Source organism: Perca fluviatilis, chromosome 21 (assembly GCF_010015445.1).
Source record: "Perca fluviatilis chromosome 21, GENO_Pfluv_1.0, whole genome shotgun sequence".
NCBI classification, from domain to species: Eukaryota; Metazoa; Chordata; class Actinopteri; order Perciformes; family Percidae; genus Perca; species Perca fluviatilis.
In genome coordinates this window covers 6,239,884-6,259,350 of record NC_053132.1, presented here as the reverse complement: position 1 = coordinate 6,259,350, position 19,467 = coordinate 6,239,884, and the positions used below count along the sequence as shown (strand labels likewise).

At 42.8% G+C, this 19,467-nt stretch overlaps 2 protein-coding genes across 7 annotated transcripts in view; both read right to left on the bottom strand.

Annotated features, from left to right (window-relative positions):
* LOC120551157 (testis-expressed protein 47) overlaps positions 1-19,467 on the bottom strand; it is a 50,577-nt gene that overhangs the window by 11,095 nt on the left and 20,015 nt on the right. The gene's annotated exons all lie outside the window — the stretch shown is intronic.
* On the bottom strand, positions 445-18,257 carry LOC120551158 (circumsporozoite protein-like). 5 transcript variants are annotated; one of them, XM_039788361.1, is made up of 4 exons: positions 17,909-18,257; positions 17,769-17,800; positions 10,111-10,305; positions 445-521 (listed from the first exon to the last, which is right to left on the bottom strand). In XM_039788361.1, exons 1-4 carry the CDS (start codon positions 18,238-18,240, stop codon positions 460-462), a joined length of 621 nt encoding a protein of 206 aa, XP_039644295.1. In that variant the 5' UTR covers positions 18,241-18,257; the 3' UTR covers positions 445-459. The 5 variants fall into 5 exon arrangements, with proteins under 5 accessions (XP_039644295.1, XP_039644297.1, XP_039644299.1 ...); XM_039788363.1 differs by having other exon boundaries at positions 10,111-10,221; XM_039788365.1 differs by having other exon boundaries at positions 17,769-17,795; positions 18,015-18,257.

The window sequence follows — 19,467 nt, the reverse complement described above, 5'->3', positions numbered from 1 at the left end:
CCCCAATGTTTTAGACGCAGCACGGTTTGCTGTGGCTGAATTCAACAAAGCCAACACAGAAGAGCTGTTTGATTACGAAATTGTGAATATAACATCGGCTGAAATTCAGGTAACGTTACTACTTATTCTAGTACGGAAGAGGATTAGGGCCAATGTCAAATGTATTTGAGTTTAAAGTTGTGACTTTAATCTTTAGAACTGAGATACATGTTTGACATTGGTCCTAATCCTCTAACTTATTCAATGATGTACTTTATTTTATGCTAAACATCATGCCTCTGAGTCCTGAGGCCTGTACTACAAATCAAGATCATCATGCCCTGGCTTTCTTTGGTTGCTTTAGCCTTTCATTTCATTTGCAACCCTGGCAGTGGTAGGCAATAAGAGCAAATAAAAATAAAACATAATTCTAACCGATGAGCGCATTGCAACAAATGGCTCAACAAGCCGTCAAATAGCCTATTTATGGGACGTACAACGTGCAAGACAGGCGGCGCTGCTGCTGGCGAGAACGGCACCACCTATGCTGATAGCGGGAACGGCACCGTTGCTGGCGAGCACGGCACCACCTATAGTGCTGGCGAGCACGGCACCGCCGCCATTGATAGCGGGAACGGCACCGCCGCCGCTGACAGCGGGAACGCTGACGGTGGGAACGGCACCACCGCCGCTGATAGCGGGAACGGCGCCACCACCGCCGCTGCTGCTAGCGAGAACGACACCGCTGCTGCTTACCAAACGTGTGACTTCAACTCTGAACCCAAGGCAAGTTTAAGAACATGCCCTGGCTTACTTTGGTTTCCTTAGCCTTTCATTTCATTTGCAACCCTGGCAGTGGTAGGCAATAAGAGCAAATAAAAATAAAACATAATTCTAACCGATGAGCGCATTGCAACAAATGGCTCAACAAGCCGTCAAATAGCCTATTTATTAATTCCCTCCGTGATACAAAACCCTGGGTTGAACCTGAAGTTGGCTTGTTAACACATATCCTGCTTCATAGTACAGACCTCTGCTGTTTCCTGTAACTTTAGGTTGTCCAAGGATTGAGCTACATCCTGGAAATGACCCTGGGACGTGCAAGACAGGCGGCGTTGCTGCTGGCGAGAACGGCACCACCTATGCTGATAGCGGGAACGGCACCACCACCTATGCTACTGGCGAGAACGGCACCACCTATGCTAACAGCGGGAACGGCACCGCCGCCATTGATGCCGGGAGTGGCACCTACGCTGCTGGCGGGAATGGCACCACCTACGCTGCTGGCGGGAATGGCACCACTTACGCTGATGGTGGGAACGGCGCCACCACCGCCGCTGCTGCTAGCGAGAACGACACCGCTGCTGCTTACCAAACGTGTGACTTCAACTCTGAACCCAAGGCAAGTTTAAGATTTCAGGTCGTTAATGAAACTCTGAAAAACGCACCTTAAAGCCCAATACTTGTCTGACCCAATACATCAATGTCAAATGTTTAACATGATGCACTAATTGTTTGCCTTTTTTGTATTTCAGGCACTTCAGTGCAACTTCACGGTTTATGAAGACTTTCAGAAACATTCACGTGTACTTTCTCAAAATGAGTGTAAGCCTACTACTGATTCTGACTAGTGTGAAATAAACTTATTGAATTGTATTTCTGAAATGGAGATTTATTAAAATGGGCCACTATCAACACACTGTACTGATGTTCAATCATGAATCAGTGATTTCATTGGCTCACAGATATGCCGCGTCTAACGGAGTTGAGGAAGTGCATTGACCTGCACTCACTCATTGTTCAAGTGAGTGACTGCTTGTGTGTGTCCTGGCAGCTGTTGCACACATGGCCGCTGAATGGAGACGTGACTACACTTCTCCACACTAAAACCACGGTCCCAGGACTCATTGAGGCTGCTTACACACCTAGCCGACCGTTGACAGGAAAGCCAGTCGAAATGATCAGTCTCCCCGTGTTGGTCCAAAAAGTGCCACAGAACATACCAAAAAGACGAGATGTAATACATCTAACAGCAGGCGGCGCTAATCTGTATTGTTGTTCAGGAAATGAAAACCGGCAGCTGATTGGATGAACGCATCACATTGGTATGTTTTCTCTGGAAAGTCAAAGCCAGACTATCATGGCGGCCGTTCAGAATACAATCTCTTTATTTATGAACATTTATTAGAGGATCAGCCCCATGAGATGCAACATCTCGTTTTCATGGGGGTCCTCTGGATCGTGTATACAGCAACAGAACAGAGTAGATACAAATAGGAAAAAAAAAAACATGCATGCACACTCTACACACATAAGCTCTCAATAATATCCCTAACCCCATCCCTATCACATGTAGAATGTCTGGAAAAACGACTAATTTAACAACACAATATTCCCACATATAACTCACAAAGTTGACATTACAATGGACATTTATGTACATAAGCTCATTCATATATAGCCTACACACATACAATACATAACACATAATTACAAATCTGAAAATCTAGAAACAGACAAGTATTCTGAAGATGTGTTAACAGAGCAGTTCGGAACCGAGGAAAAGACGTAAGCGAGCGAATAGATGCAGGAAGGCAGTTCCAGTCACAAGGAGTTCTAACACAGAAAGCATACTTCCTAACTTCTCTATTTACTCTAGGGACAGTAAAGAAGATCTGTCCATTGTGACGAAGGCTATATTGTGAACTGTAAGGCACTAAATATTGCGAGAAATAATATGGATATTGAAAGTAAATACATTTAAAAGTGAACTGAAGCCAATGATATTTTCTTCTGGCTGAGGGTGCAAGCCAGGACAGCTTTTCATACATTACACAATGATGTGTCCTATAGGGGCAGCAAAGAACGAATCGGCACAGGCTGTTGTTTATCACATCAAGAGAATGTAGACAAGTGGCAGTAGTGTTAGCATATATAATATCTGCATAGTCCAGAATAGGTAGCAACAACTGAGAAACTATTCTTCTCCTAGCCTGATAGTTAAAGCAGCCTATTGATTGATATAATGTTTTAAGCCGAAAGCTAAGTTTGTTGTTAAGCGCATGTACATGAGCTTTAAATGAAAGATCAGTTTCCAGCCAAACACCAAGATATTAAAATTTTTTGGTTGGCTCAAGTGGAGAAGAATCCAAAAAATGAAGATTAAGATCATTTCTATCTTTCTTCTGGAAAAGCATACAGTAAGATTTTGATTTATTCAGCAAGAGTTTATTAAATGACAGCCACTGCTGTACAGAATCAAAGTCATGTTGTAAAGAATAATTAATGTCTGATATATTTGGTTTAGAGCATTATATAATTGTATCATCAGTGTAAAGATGAATGTCACATCTTGAACAACAGAGTGGCAAGTCATTGATAAAAATGGAAAATAATAAAGGGCCAAGTGCAGAACCCTGGGGTATACCTTTATCTATACCTGTAAAATTCGACTGACTACCCCCAAAGGACACACACTGACGGCGATGATGAAAATAGGAGTTGAACCAAAGAAGAGATGTACGGGAGAGGCCAATTGAATATAGTTTATCCAAAAGCAGATAATGATCAACTAAATCAAATGCTTTTGTAAGATCTAAAAAGATGGCACCAGTACACATATTATTATCAAAACTAGAAAAAATATTATAAAAAAATATAATTTGTAAATTTCAAAAGAGCAGTGGTAGTTGAGAAATGTTTCCTGAACCCTGACTGGCATTGAGATAGTAAATCATTAAGAGACAAATGGTTAGATAATTGATCAAAGATAATTTTCTCAAAAATGTTTACGATACTATTAATTATTGAGATAGGTCTGTAATTGTTCATATTTAGGGTGTCCCCTCCTTTATGTAATGGAATGACTTTTGCGCACTTCCATGCCAGAGGCACTTCACAAGTTAAAAATGACAAGTTAAAGAGTTCAGCCAATGGAGAAGATAGGACATGTGAAGAAAGTTTGATAAACCTACCCTCAATGCCATCAGGGCCAGGTCCACTACTAGAGGATAGCTTGCTAATGGCCCGCTGGACATCAGCTGAGCTAACCTGTTTAAATGTAAAAGAACTATCGTAGGGCTGAGGATTAACAGTTGACTTTGAAAGATAGAGCGATGACTGTACCTGCGGTGTTTGGGAGAAATGCAGACTAAATGCATTGGGGATCACTGCTGGATCATTAACAATTTCATTATTGATTGTCATGTTACTCGTAGTACTGTTGGACTTACCAAGTAAGGTATTCATTTTTTTCCAAAATTGTTTAGGATTACTGAAGTCATTGGACAAACTATTTCTGTAGTAATTGGCTTTAGCATTTCTTCTTTGGGTGGTACACGTGTTTCGTAGCCGTTTGTATTCCTCCCAATCACTAGCAAGTTTTGTATGTTTATGTTTATTCCAAGCCCTATCCCTCTGTTTAAACAGACTGATAAGATCCCCATTTACCCAAGGTAGATGATGACCTTTAACCTTAATAGTTGTCCATGGGGCATGCTTATCAATAACTTGCATAAATTCTGTATAAAAGAAATTCCATGCAGCTTCCACATCAGGAATTAGGCAAAATCTATTCCAATTTATCCTACTCACATCATTTATAAATAAATCACTGTTAAATAATTTCCTGTCACAGATCCTAATATATTTAGGAGAAAATCTTCCAAATGCAATATATGATTGAATGGTCGCTGAAACAGTCCGAGAGAACAACAGATTTTATTATTCTGTTGGGGTGTGTGACTAATATCCAATCAAGAAGAGTTTTACTACTTGGACTGATTCTTGTAGGCTCTTTAATAATTTGTGTAAAATTTGAACCATTGAACAGGTTACGCTCAGTCAGAGTACAAGGATCAGTCCAATTTAAATTGAAGTCCCCCAACAGCACAATTTCTGAGGTCTTAAGCGATGAAACAGTGGCAAGGATATTTTGAACAGACTCCATCCTAGGAGATGTAGGTGGGCGATATATATTGCCAATTATTGTTTGTTTGCATGAAGAATAACCTTTACAAAGATACCTTCAAAAAGCTCAGGAATCACTTTCGGAATAATTAATTGTGATTTCAAATTTGATGAAATGTAAGTGGCGACCCCGCCTCCCCTGGATCCTCTATCTAACCTGTATATGATGTAGTTGTCCAATTTAACATTGGAGTCTGCAATATTTTCATTTAGCCAGGTTTCAGATAATGTTATAATATTAGGATTATTATAAACAAGCCATGCCCTTAGTTGATCAATTTTAGGAACTAAACTGCGAATGTTTAAATGAATTACATGAAGACCTTTACCCATTGCTTACAGTTTGAGAAGCAAATTCCAAAATAAAGTCAACTGGCCATGGCTGATTTACAATAATTGAAGTGATTAGGGAAAGGACAATATGAGAGCAAACCATCATACATACCGCACGCGCCCACACACACACACACAAAAAACAATCCAACAAAATCTTGCATCGAGATAAATCAAAATTAACATGCTCGCTCCCCTAAACATAACTCAACTGAGCTTAATCAAATTGTACTGAAACATGTTTCTGAAAACATTGTAAGAGAAATAAGGCATGCAGTTGCTGACTGTCTTCATTTCATATCAACAAAGGTCAGTTTAAGAGATTTTCGTCAGATTTTGAGAGACTCTAGTCACGCTCATCCCGCTCGTCATTTCCGGGTGAGTCCCGACTGCCCTGCCGCCGACTGAACATGTCAGGTCGGCCAAAATGAACGCAGACAGCCCCCCAGACTGACGACGGCACGGGACACACCGAACAGATTCTTGTCGCTGACCTCGCCAGACTGTCCAAATGGCCGATAATCAGCCGTGTGTGTCAGCACCCTTACAGATTCAACTACCCAGACAAGGAATACTTTTTTTTCTTTTATACTTATGTACAGTTTGCTGTTAAGACTTAACCCGCTGTCCTCGCGTCGAAGTCCAAAATGTGGGGTTCTTTCAACCAAATTGTCAATAACGTGGATGGTTGCGTACAACGCTCTTTACAAGGAAAATGAATGATCAGTTCACTAGGCTACTTTCATTGAATGTGGGTGTTTTATTCAATTTCATAACATTTAAAGAAAGTGACATGTTGGGAAAAGGTTCAAAAACGCAGCTTAAAGTGATGGTTCGGAGCAATTCACCCGAGGGTCCTTTGCGCCATGACCTCGAACCAAACACCCCCCAGAAGCTTTTTTCACCTGGGTCGAACATTGGGAGAGTTAGCGTAGAGTAGCATTATCAGCTGAATAGCTTAGTGCAGGGGCTAAAGGACCCACGTTTGTATCTCGTAAATTACCCCACAAATAATGCACGAAATGATACCAAACGTCTACAGTAGTACAAATAGGTTATGCTCTCATAAAACGATGGATTGGAAAGTTTGTAAGTACACCAGAAGTTTATGTAAATAACACTTACCTGCTGGCTTCTGCTCTCTGCTGGTGTAAGATGAGTGCTTAGGGCCGTCTACAAATTACATCACCGAAAAAAGATGCAACAAAAATATTTATTAATTTAACTTTTTTTTTTTTAAGTAAGTGCTGTAGTATAACTAGCAGGAGACAAGTAATAATTGAGGTAAGTTTGGAGACATTACCTTATTTAATCATTGAATTAATAAATATTTTAGTTGTAACTCTTTTCGGTGTAGTAATTTGTAGACGGCCCTAAGCACTCGTCTAACTGCAGGTAGCAGCAGCAGCAGCAGAGAGCTGAGGAGAGCAGGCAAGTGTTCATAAACTTCTGGTGTACTTACAAACTTTCCAATCCATCGTTTTATGAGAGCATAACCTATTTGTACTACTTGTAGATGTTTGGTATCATTTCGGGCATTATTAGTGGGGTAACTTACGAGATACAAACGTGGGTCTGTTAGCCCCTGCGCTAAGCTATTCAGCTGATAACGCTACTCTACGCTAACTCTCCCAATGTTAGACCCAGGTGAAAAAAGCTTCTGGGGGGGTGTTTGGCTCGAGGTCATGGTGCAAAGGACCCTAGGGTGAATTACTTCGAACCATCACTTTAAACAAACATCAAAACACTGGGAAAAGCGACACAAGCTTCTTATGGTTTAAATTTTGACCCAGAAAAACAAAGTTGCATGGCCGACAGGAAGACAACACAAGGGTTAAGTAGCCTCTACGGTTAGAAGGGTTATTTCTACTGCGTGGTATTGAAACCTCTATATGAGTAAATCTTTTGGATCACTGAAGAAGAGAGCACAAACTGCAAACCAGGGGCTGGAGTAACACTTTATACATGTAGTGTAAGAACCATGTTTGTGTACTTTTACTGTGATTAGGCTTACTGTTTTTGTTTACTTTACTTGGCTGTTAATGCCAAATAAAAGTTGCCTAGTAACGGGGACGCTGGCGAGATTGACGCCGCTCTGTCTGGCTTGTTTCTTATATATGGTTTTACTTGAAGTAATTTTACTTTTTTTATTTTTTTTTTATGAATGCATTGATTGCAGGGCTTGTCCAGATAACTAATACTTTTTTTTTTTTTTTTTTTTTTTTTTAACTTCATGTACATGTTGCTGCTACTTCTTCAGTATTGTTACAAGGATTATTTCTCTGTGGTATTAATACATTTAAATGTGTAAATATCTTAGACCACTGGAGAAGGGAGTGCACTAAGCGGCGAACCAGGGGTGAAAAAAATGATAGCTTACATTTACTCTCATAACTGTAAAAAAGTCGTATGTTTGTGTACTTTATAAACCGAAAAAACACCCAAAAGAAAATGAATTAAAGCTGCAAGCAGCGATGACGGGCCCTCGCTTCTTGCCCCGGGGGGTACTGGCAAATGCAACATCACATGTAGACCACACATTCTAAGTTTCATGTAAATCGCAAAACTTTTGCCAAGATAGAACCGTTCATGTTTCCACACCCACCTACAGGAAGTTGTTCCTCCATAACTTGCGCATTGTGGTAGCTATCAAAATTCTTTTGATAACTTTTAGTCACGAGGGTCAACCGAGTCTATATCCAAGTTTTCGTGCATATTGGACTCACGGCCCAGGAGGAGTTAGACAAAGTATGTTTCCCATATATCGCGATGTGAATAATTAATAAAAGAAATTCTAACAGCGCCATCTAAAGGCCAATTGACGACATATTTGGCAAACAGCCTCATTGTCACATGAGGAACAACTTTCTTAAGTTTTGTGTCCATTGGAATAGCCGTTGGCAAGATATAACCATTCCTGTTTCCACTCCCACCTACAGGAAGTTGGTCCTCCATAACTTGCGCATTGTTTTAGCTATCAATATTCTTTTGATACATTTTTGTCACGAGGGTCCTCCGAGTGTATATGCAAGTTTTCGTGCCGATCGGACTCACGTCCCAGGAGTAGTTAGACAAAGTAGGCTTCCCATATGTCAATATTTTGATGATTAAATAAAAAAAATTAAAACAGCGCCATCTAATGGCCGATTGCAGCCAACTTTGGCACAGTTGCTAAAAAGGCCAGGAGGAACATCCTTGTCAAGATTGGGGGCAATCGGAATAATTGTTGTCAAGATAACGCAACTTCCTGTTTAGACAGTAAGTTGCTATAACTTCCGCATTTTTCAACTATCAAAATTCTCTGGATAACTTTTCATTATGAGGGTCAACAGATACTTCCTGCAAAGATTCAAGAAGATTGAAGTCACGGCCTAGGGACGAGTTCGAAGAATGTAAAACACCTGAAAAATGCATAATTAAAAATGGCCGCCTTCCGGTTGGGTCGCTAATGAATGTAAATGGAAAATATGTCTGCAATGATTAGAGCAATATGGGTATTAAATCTGGTGAAGATCCGAGAACTATGTCCAAGTTAAGGCCTTCTACGCATTAGGGGGCGCTATGGAGCCCGCATACAGGTACCTACCCTACCCACTGAGCAAAGCCAGCCACATGTCACATATCTTTTTGACCAATAAGAATGATAAAGGTGACATTTGTCCTGACCTAACAGGTGCAGCTGAGCTAACAAGAAATTCAGAAAGATGAGGATCAGTCAGTCTAAAGACACCCACAGAGTCCTGGGACGAGGTCTAATCAGCCAGATTAACTGAAAACACCTGTGTGGTGTTCAGGGCCTTTCAGTTCAGACGTTCATGTGTTCATCGACAGATAGGAAACAGGTGTGTGTATGTTGCTCTACATAGTATATTAACTCGGCTGTGAAGGGGAACCAGGCCACTCAGAACCGATAACAGGACTCCTAATAGCTACTGCAGAACAACTTGTTTGGTTCATGATGTTTGTCTGGCTTTGTGTTGTCGTTTGTGCTTTGACCGGTCGCTTTGTAACCGAGCAATCTCCGATTGACGGTGCCTCATATGAAGTCCTGGTGAACGACCCTAATGTTTTAGACGCAGCACGGTTTGCTGTGGCTGAATTCAACAAAGCCAACACAGAAGAGCTGTTTAATTACGAAATTGTGAATATAACATCGGCTGAAATTCAGGTAACGTTACTACTTATTCTAGTACGGAGGAGGATTAGGACCAATGTCAAATGTATTTGAGTTTAAAGTTGTGACTTTAATCTTTAGAACTGAGATACATGTTTGACATTGGCCCTAATCCTCTAACCTATTCAATGATGTACTTTTATTTTATGCTAAACCTCATCCCTTGGAGTCCTGAGGCCTGTACTACAAATCAAGATCATCATGCCCTGGCTTTCTTTGGTTGCTTTAGCCTTTCATTTCATTTGCAACCCTGGCAGTGGTAGGCAATAAGAGCAAAAAAAACAACATAATTCAAACCGATGAGCGCATTGCAACAAATGGCTCAACAAGCCGACAAATGGCCTATATGTTAATTCCCTCCGTGATACAAAACTCTGGGTTGAACCTGAAGTTGGCTCGTTAACACATATCCTGCTTCATAGTACAGACCTCTGCTGTTTCCTGTAACTTTAGGTTGTCCAAGGATTGAGCTACATCCTGGAAATGACCCTGGGACGTACAACGTGCAAGACAGGCGGTGCTGCTGCTGGCGAGAACGGCACCACCTATGCTGATAGCGGGAACGGCACAACCACCGCCGGTGATAGCGGGAACGGCACCACCTATGCTGCTGGCGAGAACGGCACGACCTATGCTGCTGGCGAGAACGGCACCACCTATGCTGATAGCGGGAACGGCACAACCACCGCCGGTGATAGCGGGAACGGCACGACCTATGCTGCTGGCGAGAACGGCACGACCTATGCTGCTGGCGAGAACGGCACCACCTATGCTGATAGCGGGAACGGCACAACCACCGCCGGTGATGGCGGGAACGGCACCACCTATGCTGCTGGCGAGAACGGCACCACCTATGCTGACAGCGGGAACGGCACCGCCGCCATTGATGGCGGGAACGGCACCGCTGCTGATAGCGAGAACGCTGCTGGCGGGAACGGCACCACCTATGCTGCTGGCGGGAACGGCGCCACCACTGCCGCCGCTGCTGCTAGCGAGAACGTTGCCGCTGATTACCAAACATGTGACTTCAACTCTGAACCCAAGGCAAGTTTAAGATTTCAGGTCGTTCATGAAACTCTGAAAAACGCACCTTAAAGCCCAATACTTGTCTGCCCCAATACATCGATGTCAAATGTTTACCATGATGCACTAATTGTTTGCCTTTTTTGTATTTCAGGAACTTCAGTGCAACTTCACGGTTTATGAAGTCTCTTGGGAACATTCACGTGTACTTTCTCACAATGAGTGTAAGCCTACTACTGATTCTGACTAGTGTGAAATAAACTTATTGAATTGTATTTCTGAAATGGAGATTTATTAAAATGGGCCACTATCAACGCACTGTACTGATGTTCAATCATGAATCAGTGATTTCATTGGCTCACAGATATGCCGCTTCTAACTGAGTTGAGGAAGTGCATTGACCTGCACTCACCCATTGTTCAAGTGAGTGACTGGGGCAGTGAGTGTCTCACACATGGCCGCTGAATGGAGACGTGACTACACCTCTCCACACTAAAACCACGGTCCCAGAACTCATTGAGGCTGCTTACACACCTAGCCGACCATTGACAGAAAAGACAGTCGAAATGATCAGTCTCCCTGTGTTGGTCCAAAAGTGCTACAGAACACACCAAAAAGATGAGATGTAATACATCTAACAGCAGGTGGTGCTAATCTGTATTGTTGCCCAGGAAATGAAAACCGGCAGCTGATTGGATGAACGCATCACATGGGTTTCTCTGGAAAGTCAAGGCCAGACTGTAATGGTGGCCGTTCAGAATACGATCTCATATTGTACTAAAATAGTTCACTGAAACCTGTTTCTGAAAACATTTTAAGAAAAATAAGGCATGCAGTTGCTGACTGTCTTCATTTCTGATCAACAAAGGTCAGTTTAAGAGATTTGTCAGATTTTGAGAGACTCTAGTCACGTTCATCCTGCTCGTCATTTCCGGGTGAGTCCCGACTGCCCTGCCGCCGACTGAACATGTCAGGTCGGCCAAAATGAACGCAGACAGCCCCCCAGACTGACGACGGCACGGGACACACCGAACAGATTCGTGTCGCTGACCTCGCCAGACTGTCCAAATGGCCGATTGTTAAGATACGCAACTTCCTGTTTCGACAGCCCCCTACAGGAAGTTGGTCCACCATAACTTCCGCATTTTTTTCAACTATCAAAATTCTCTGGATAACTTTTCATTATGAGGGTCAACAGATACTTCCTGCAAAGATTCAAGAAGATTGAAGTCACGGCCTAGGACGAGTTCGAAAGAATGTAAAATGCATAATTAAAAATGGCCGCCTTCCGGTTGGGCGGAGCTAATGAATGTAAATGGAAAATATGTCTGCAATGATTAGAGCAATATGGGTATTAAATCTGGTGAAGATCGGAGCAACTATGTCCAAGTTAAGGCCTTATACGCATTAGGGGGCGCTGTGGAGCCCGCTTACAGGTATGGGCCAAATCGCTGTACAGTATCGCAAAGCCCCCAGGTGTTTATGTGGGCGCCAATTTTTGTGAGTTTTTGTATATATTGAGGCTGTCAAAAATGTGCCCAAGGGCTAAAACCAATTAGGGTCACATAGGCCACGCCCACTTTGACCAGTCCGTACCTTACTATAGGGGTGGCCTCATGAGTGGCCCTAGATGGTACCCATCAAATTTTGTAAAAATCGGATGAGCAGTTCATGAGGTATAAACTTTATGTACTTGTAGTGCCCCCTAGTGGCCAATGTTCGTAAAATGTGTGGGGCACCTCCAGAGGGTCATGGCAAACAAGAATCTTAAGTTTTGCGTTAATAGCAATTATTTTGGTTGAGATATGGCAAAGTTGGTGTTTTCATACTTAGCTACACACATTTGTTTGTACGTAATATGTGCAATTTTTATCCTATAAAAATTCTTTGGATAACTTTTTGTCAGGTCCGTCTAGAGATGCTACCTGCCAAGTTTCATGCAGATCGGTCGCACGGTCTAGGAGGAGTTCGGCAATTAGGTTTTCAATAAATTGCCATTTTTCACGCATAAAAGTCTAGGCGGAAATGGGCGTGGCCTATATCAGGAGATTCAGCTGGATCCAGGGAATGCGAAGATATATGGTTTTTGAATGTGCGATGTACGGCTTGGGAGTTATAGGGCCAAACGCGGGTTTTTCTGCAATAGCGCCACCTAGTGGTGCATATGAGTAATTATTTTGAATCTTTGCAATTTTCACCAGTTGTGACATGTTTGCAAATTGTTGTGAGTTTTCGTGCATGCTATCCCCCTCAAAAATGCGACGATGGACTCGGAAAAATAATCTGACGAAAAACAATAGGTTCTGTCTGCCTGATGGCCCACCCGGCAGGCACACTGAGTGACCCAAATCAAACACACCTAATGTCTACCATACACTAGAAGACTCTGAAAAGACTAAAGTCCAAGTTCAAGTTCAAGACCTTTATTTGTCCCCGAAGGGCAATTAATTTTAGTAGTACCCAAACAATACATGATAAAAAACATTCAACATCATTAAAATTTACAATACACATCCGACAAATTGATATATTAATACCACTAACATTTAAATTCAAAATTCAGTTCAGTGCAGATGTTACCTCTTTTTTTCAGAATTTATCAAAGAGATAGCAGAGGGTACAAAGGAAAATTTATATCTATTTGTTTTGACGTATGGCTGTTTAAGGCGGGAACCAGAAGGCATCACCAGACACCATCTCACATCTAATGTTAAAGGTTTTGAAAAATGTAACCAAGCTAGCTAGCTACCGCGATTTCTCTCTTCTGCCGTAGCCTACATGCAGTCTATGGGCTGTAGCCGTTTGTTGCTGCTTCCTGTTTGGTGCATGAGGTATTAAGCATAGACAGTCCATATCATACCATACCATAACAGAACCATACTGCCTATGAGCGCACCGTGCACCCATTGGTTCTTCTTCTTTTTTTAGTAGGCTCGTTTGAGATGAACTGCGCCTCGCCCGTAAAGTAGACGAGAGCAGGCGGCAGCAGCGACAAAAGTCCGCTCTCAAGTCGGACAGTTTTCCAGCTGACTCCAGCAGCCTTCAGGCTGAACAGGAAGTGACACAAACACTGTGGTCCGTTCGGGTCCGATTCCGATTTAATAAAATGTTATCAGACCCATATATCAGCTCCTACACAGTCTCCAGTTGGTTTTATTATGACAGAGTAGCTGTCAAAATTCTCTACATGCGATCTGTTGCTGATTTTAATTAACAACAGACTGTAGGTGATCTGTAATCTGAACAGATTTAGTCTCTCTGACTTCTAAACACAACTATCAGCCTCACAACATGTGTTCTTTAAGGAATCAGCTTTTAAATCAGACAAATCGCAGTTAAAATCCCTCCGATTCAAAATCAATAAAAAGTTTATATAAAACGTCATCATGTTGAGTCGATTCTGAACCAACCAGGCGTTTCCCAGCATGCCCTGGGCCCGCCTGGGGTCTTGCAGTCGGCGGAAAGCGACTGCGCTGCCTGCGTCTCAGAACTGCGGCCGCCTTGGTCTCGTGAGATTATCGTTGCCCACGTGTGCATGACGTCAGAGCAAGTCGGGATCAAGTCGGACACAAATCTAACCGGCATGCATTGGGCGCCAATCGCCGGTGATCGATTCTGCGCAGATCTGGCTCATCTCGAACGAGCCTAATGTTTTATTGGCGGTTGGCAAACAAACTTAAAGGTGCATTTCCGCCAATAACTGGACTGGAGTGAGAACGAAAGATAAACTAAGTTATCTTTACTAAATCAGTTTTTCTTAGAACCCATTGCTTGAAGACAATGTTCACATGATTTAACTTCACTACCTAGACTTACGATAATATCAAACACGTTTGATTTTGTCTGAACGTCCAGACGGGAAAAAGACAGACTCTCGGACTAAGTTTTATGACCACCTTTATGACACCAAACGATGGAGACGACGGCAGCGCCCCGACTCTAGCAAGACTCCAGTCTGCGACGGTGGAGTCGCTTGAAAGTTCGGCATAAAAGATGATATCGTAAAGTGGACTAGCTACATGTGCATGCTAGGGTCTGACCATAGACAGTATATAAGGTCTCACTGACATGCCATTATGCTAAGATGCTAACATGCTAACAGTGGGTCCTGCAGCGGCGGGGGATTTGCTGAGAAACTTTTCTGCTGTTTGTGACAATGATGTGACCCAGTTGTGACCGCAGAGCTTTATTCAGCTCAACGTGTTAGAACCGGTTCAGGTATGGCCATATTCAGGAGCCCAGTGGGACCAGAGAGACCCGGGACTGGTTCTATGTTGAACTGAACGAGCTGTGAAGTTGAACCGGTTTCATATTGGACATTGGATATTCGACACATTCGAAAAATCATGCCAATCATCATAAATCTATTATGCGGCTTGACCTATTCATGTCAACCCACTTCTGATGAACTCAGCTAACTCCCCTACACATTGCACAAAGCTTCTTTTAAAAAAAAAAAAACATCCTTTGATTTTAAAATATTTTTAAAATATTACAGATAGTCTAGCTAGCTGTCTGGATTTACCCTGCAGAGATCTGAGGAGCAGCTAACCATAGTCCTCACAAATCCACCGGAGGTTAGAACGCCAACACAGAGACAGAGGACGTCCGGCCCAAATGAGGGACATTCTGCAGAATTTTCCGGTGGCAACGGATCAATCCCGGAAATGAAATGTCGTCGATATAGATTATTGCCTTGCTGATGTTTCTTTCTGCTGAGTGACTGGTTATTATGTGGTTACCATTTATAGCGCTGCAACTAACGATTATTTTAATAGTTGATTAATCTGTTGATTATTTTCTCGATTAGTTGTTTGGTTTTTAAAACATCAGAAGATGGTGAAAAATGTGGATCAGTGTTTCACAAAAGCCCAAGATGACGTCCTCAAATGTGTAATCCCTTGGGAAAATTCAAGTGTACTTTCCCAATCTGAGTGTAAAGTCTACCACGGATTCTCACTGATGTGAAATAAACTTATTATTGAATTGTGTTTCTGAAATGGAGCTTTATTAAAATAGGCCACTATCCACAGCCTGTATTGCCGTTCATAAACCAGGGATTTCATGGAGTAACACTTTATACATCTACTGTAAAAGTCATGTTTGTGTGCTTTTACTATGATTAAGCTTACTTTTTTTTACTTATACTTTACTTGGCTGTTAATGCCCCACCCGGCAACTACGCTGTGACCCAAATCAAAACACACCTGAGATGATTCGTGAACTAGAGGTGCATGCTGGGGTCTGGCTGTCGCTAACATGCTAACAGTGGCTCCTGCTATAATTGCTGCCAGGACCTTGAAGGTCTGCTGTAAAGCTCTGCTTGTGTCTGAGACATGGCTGCTATGATGGAGACGAGACTACACCTCTCCACGCTGCAACACGGTCTCCAGAAGGACTCTTCATTGAGGCAGGGCTTGTCCAGACAACTAATACTTTTTTTTTTTAATACTTCAGTTCAATGGCCTTTCTATCCATTGTATTTCTATGGTTTGTGACTTGTTCTCTACCCGACCCACCTTCAGACCCTTTTTTTGTGTTCCAGGTGCCAAACTCACTCGGTAATGTCAAAACCATTCCTCACTCTAGAATATGTTATTTCATTAATTTTTCTCCCCAACTATCTGGCGATCCCCTGGAAATTTATTTGCGACCCTCTTGGGGGTCCCGACCCCCAGGTTGAGAACCACTGATCTACTGTACTCAAACACATTTCATTACACTCTTTTGATTGTGACAACTAGAAAAAAGAATATTAAAACCTATTTTCAATGCAAATCAACTTGTTTCAAGTATTTTCGAAAAATCAAGTTTAATTTTCCTTAGTTCTAATGCAGCAACATGTTATTTTTATTCTTGCTTGTTTCAAGCACACATTTAAACACACTGATTTAAATTACAATCAAAAATATGAAATATTATAAACAAATTGTTGTTGTAGTTTTGCATCAAGGTGTAGAGGGGCCAGAGGTTTGATTGGTATGTCTTATTTCACAAATCATTTTTCTTTTAAGATTATATTTTGGGCTTTTCCACCTATATTTTGACAGGACAGCTAAGTGAGAAAGGGGGAAAACATGCAGGAAATTGGCAAAGGTAAGATTTGAACCCTGGCCCACTGCATCGAGGTATAAACCTCCAAGTATATGTGCACCTGCTCTACCCACTGAGCAAACCCAGCCACATGTCACATATCTTTTTGACCAATAAGAATGGTAAAGGTGTCATTTGTCCTGACCTAACAGGTGCAGCTGAGCTAACAAGAGATTCAGAAAGATGAGGATCAGTCAGTCTAAAGACACCCACAGAGTCCTGGGACGAGGTCTAATCAGCCAGATTAACTGAAAACACCTGTGTGGTGTTCAGGGCCTTTCAGTTCAGACGTTCATGTGTTCATCAACAGATAGGAAACAGGTGTGTGTATGTTGCTCTACATAGTATATTAACTCGGCTGTGAAGGGGAACCAGGCCACTCAGAACCGATAACAGGACTCCTAATAGCTACCGCAGAACAACTTGTTTGGTTCATGATGTTTGTCTGGCTTTGTGTTGTCGTTTGTGCTTTGACCGGTCGCTTTGTAACCGAACAATCTCCGATTGACGGTGCCTCATATGAAGTCCCGGTGAACGACCCCAATGTTTTAGACGCAGCACGGTTTGCTGTGGCTGAATTCAACAAAGCCAACACAGAAGAGCTGTTTAATTACGAAATTGTGAATATAACATCGGCTGAAATTCAGGTAACGTTACTACTTATTCTAGTACGGAGGAGGATTAGGACCAATGTCAAATGTATTTGAGTTTAAAGTTGTGACTTTAATCTTTAGAACTGAGATACATGTTTGACATTGGCCCTAATCCTCTAACCTATTCAATGATGTACTTTTATTTTATGCTAAACCTCATCCCTTGGAGTCCTGAGGCCTGTACTACAAATCAAGATCATCATGCCCTGGCTTTCTTTGGTTGCTTTAGCCTTTCATTTCATTTGCAACCCTGGCAGTGGTAGGCAATAAGAGCAAAAAAAACAACATAATTCAAACCGATGAGCGCATTGCAACAAATGGCTCAACAAGCCGACAAATGGCCTATATGTTAATTCCCTCCGTGATACAAAACTCTGGGTTGAACCTGAAGTTGGCTCGTTAACACATATCCTGCTTCATAGTACAGACCTCTGCTGTTTCCTGTAACTTTAGGTTGTCCAAGGATTGAGCTACATCCTGGAAATGACCCTGGGACGTACAACGTGCAAGACAGGCGGTGCTGCTGCTGGCGAGAACGGCACCACCTATGCTGATAGCGGGAACGGCACAACCACCGCCCGGTGATAGGGGAACGGCACCACCTATGCTGCTGGCGAACGGCACGACCTATGCTGCTGGCGAGAACGGCACCACCTATGCTGATAGCGGGAACGGCAACCACCACCCGGTGATAGCGGGAACGGCACCACCTATGCTGCTGGCGAGAACGGCACGACCTATGCTGCTGGCGAGAACGGCACCACCTATGCTGATAGCGGGAACGGCACAACCACCGCCGGTGATGGCGGGAACGGCACCACCTATGCTGCTGGCGAGAACGGCACCACCTATGCTGACAGCGGGAACGGCACCGCCGCCATTGATAGCGGGAACGGCACCGCTGCTGATAGCGAGAACGCTGCTGGCGGGAACGGCACCACCTATGCTGCTGGCGGGAACGGCGCCACCACTGCCGCCGCTGCTGCTAGCGAACGCGTTACGCTGATTACCAAACATGTGACTTCAACTCTGAACCCAAGGCAAGTTTAAGATTTCAGGTCGTTCGCAAAACTCTGAAAAAACCACGAACCTTAAAGCCCAATACTTGTCTGCCCCAATACATCGATGTCAAATGTTTACCATGATGCACTAAATGTTTTGCCTTTTTTGTATTTCAGGAACTTCAGTGCAACTTCACGGTTTATGAAGTCTCTTGGGAACATTCACGTGTACTTTCTCACAATGAGTGTAAGCCTACTACTGATTCTGACTAGTGTGAAATAAACTTATTGAATTGTATTTCTGAAATGGAGATTTATTAAAATGGGCCACTATCAACGCACTGTACTGATGTTCAATCATGAATCAGTGATTTCATTGGCTCACAGATATGCCGCTTCTAACTGAGTTGAGGAAGTGCATTGACCTGCACTCACCCATTGTTCAAGTGAGTGACTGGGGCAGTGTGTGTCTCACACATGGCCGCTGAATGGAGACGTGACTACACCTCTCCACACTAAAACCACGGTCCCAGAACTCATTGAGGCTGCTTACACACCTAGCCGACCATTGACAGAAAAGACAGTCGAAATGATCAGTCTCCCTGTGTTGGTCCAAAAGTGCGCTACAGAACACACCAAAAAGATGAGATGTAATACATCTAACAGCAGGTGGTGCTAATCTGTATTGTTGCCCAGGAAATGAAAACCGGCAGCTGATTGGATGAACGCATCACAGGGTTTTCTCCTGGAAAGTCAAGGCCAGACTGTAATGGTGGCCGTTCAGAATACGATCTCATATTGTACTAAAATAGTTCACTGAAACCTGTTTCTGAAAACATTTTAAGAAAAAATAAGGCATGCAGTTGCTGACTGTCTTCATTTCTGATCAACAAAGGTCAGTTTAAGAGATTTGTCAGATTTTGAGAGACTCTAGTCACGTTCATCCTGCTCGTCATTTCCGGGTGAGTCCCGACTGCCCTGCCGCCGACTGAACATGTCAGGTCGGCCAAAATGAACGCAGACAGCCCCCCAGACTGACGACGGCACGGGACACACCGAACAGATTCGTGTCGCTGACCTCGCCAGACTGTCCAAATGGCCGATTGTTAAGATACGCAACTTCCTGTTTCGACAGCCCCCTACAGGAAGTTGGTCCACCATAACTTCCGCATTTTTTTCAACTATCAAAATTCTCTGGATAACTTTTCATTATGAGGGTCAACAGATACTTCCTGCAAAGATT

Excerpts from the sequence above, each read along its gene's own strand:
- LOC120551158 (XM_039788361.1), bottom strand. The coding sequence starts at position 18,240 with ATGTTTGGTAATCAGCGTAACGCGTTCGCTAGCAGCAGCGGCGGCAGT. Across the intron at positions 10,306-17,768 it reads CGTTCCCGCTATCAGCATAG|GTGGTGCCGTTCTCGCCAGC; the intron begins GTGGTGCCGTTC and ends CTGTCAGCATAG. Across the intron at positions 522-10,110 it reads CGTTCCCGCTATCAGCATAG|GTGGTGCCGTTCTCGCCAGC; the intron begins GTGGTGCCGTTC and ends CTATCAGCATAG.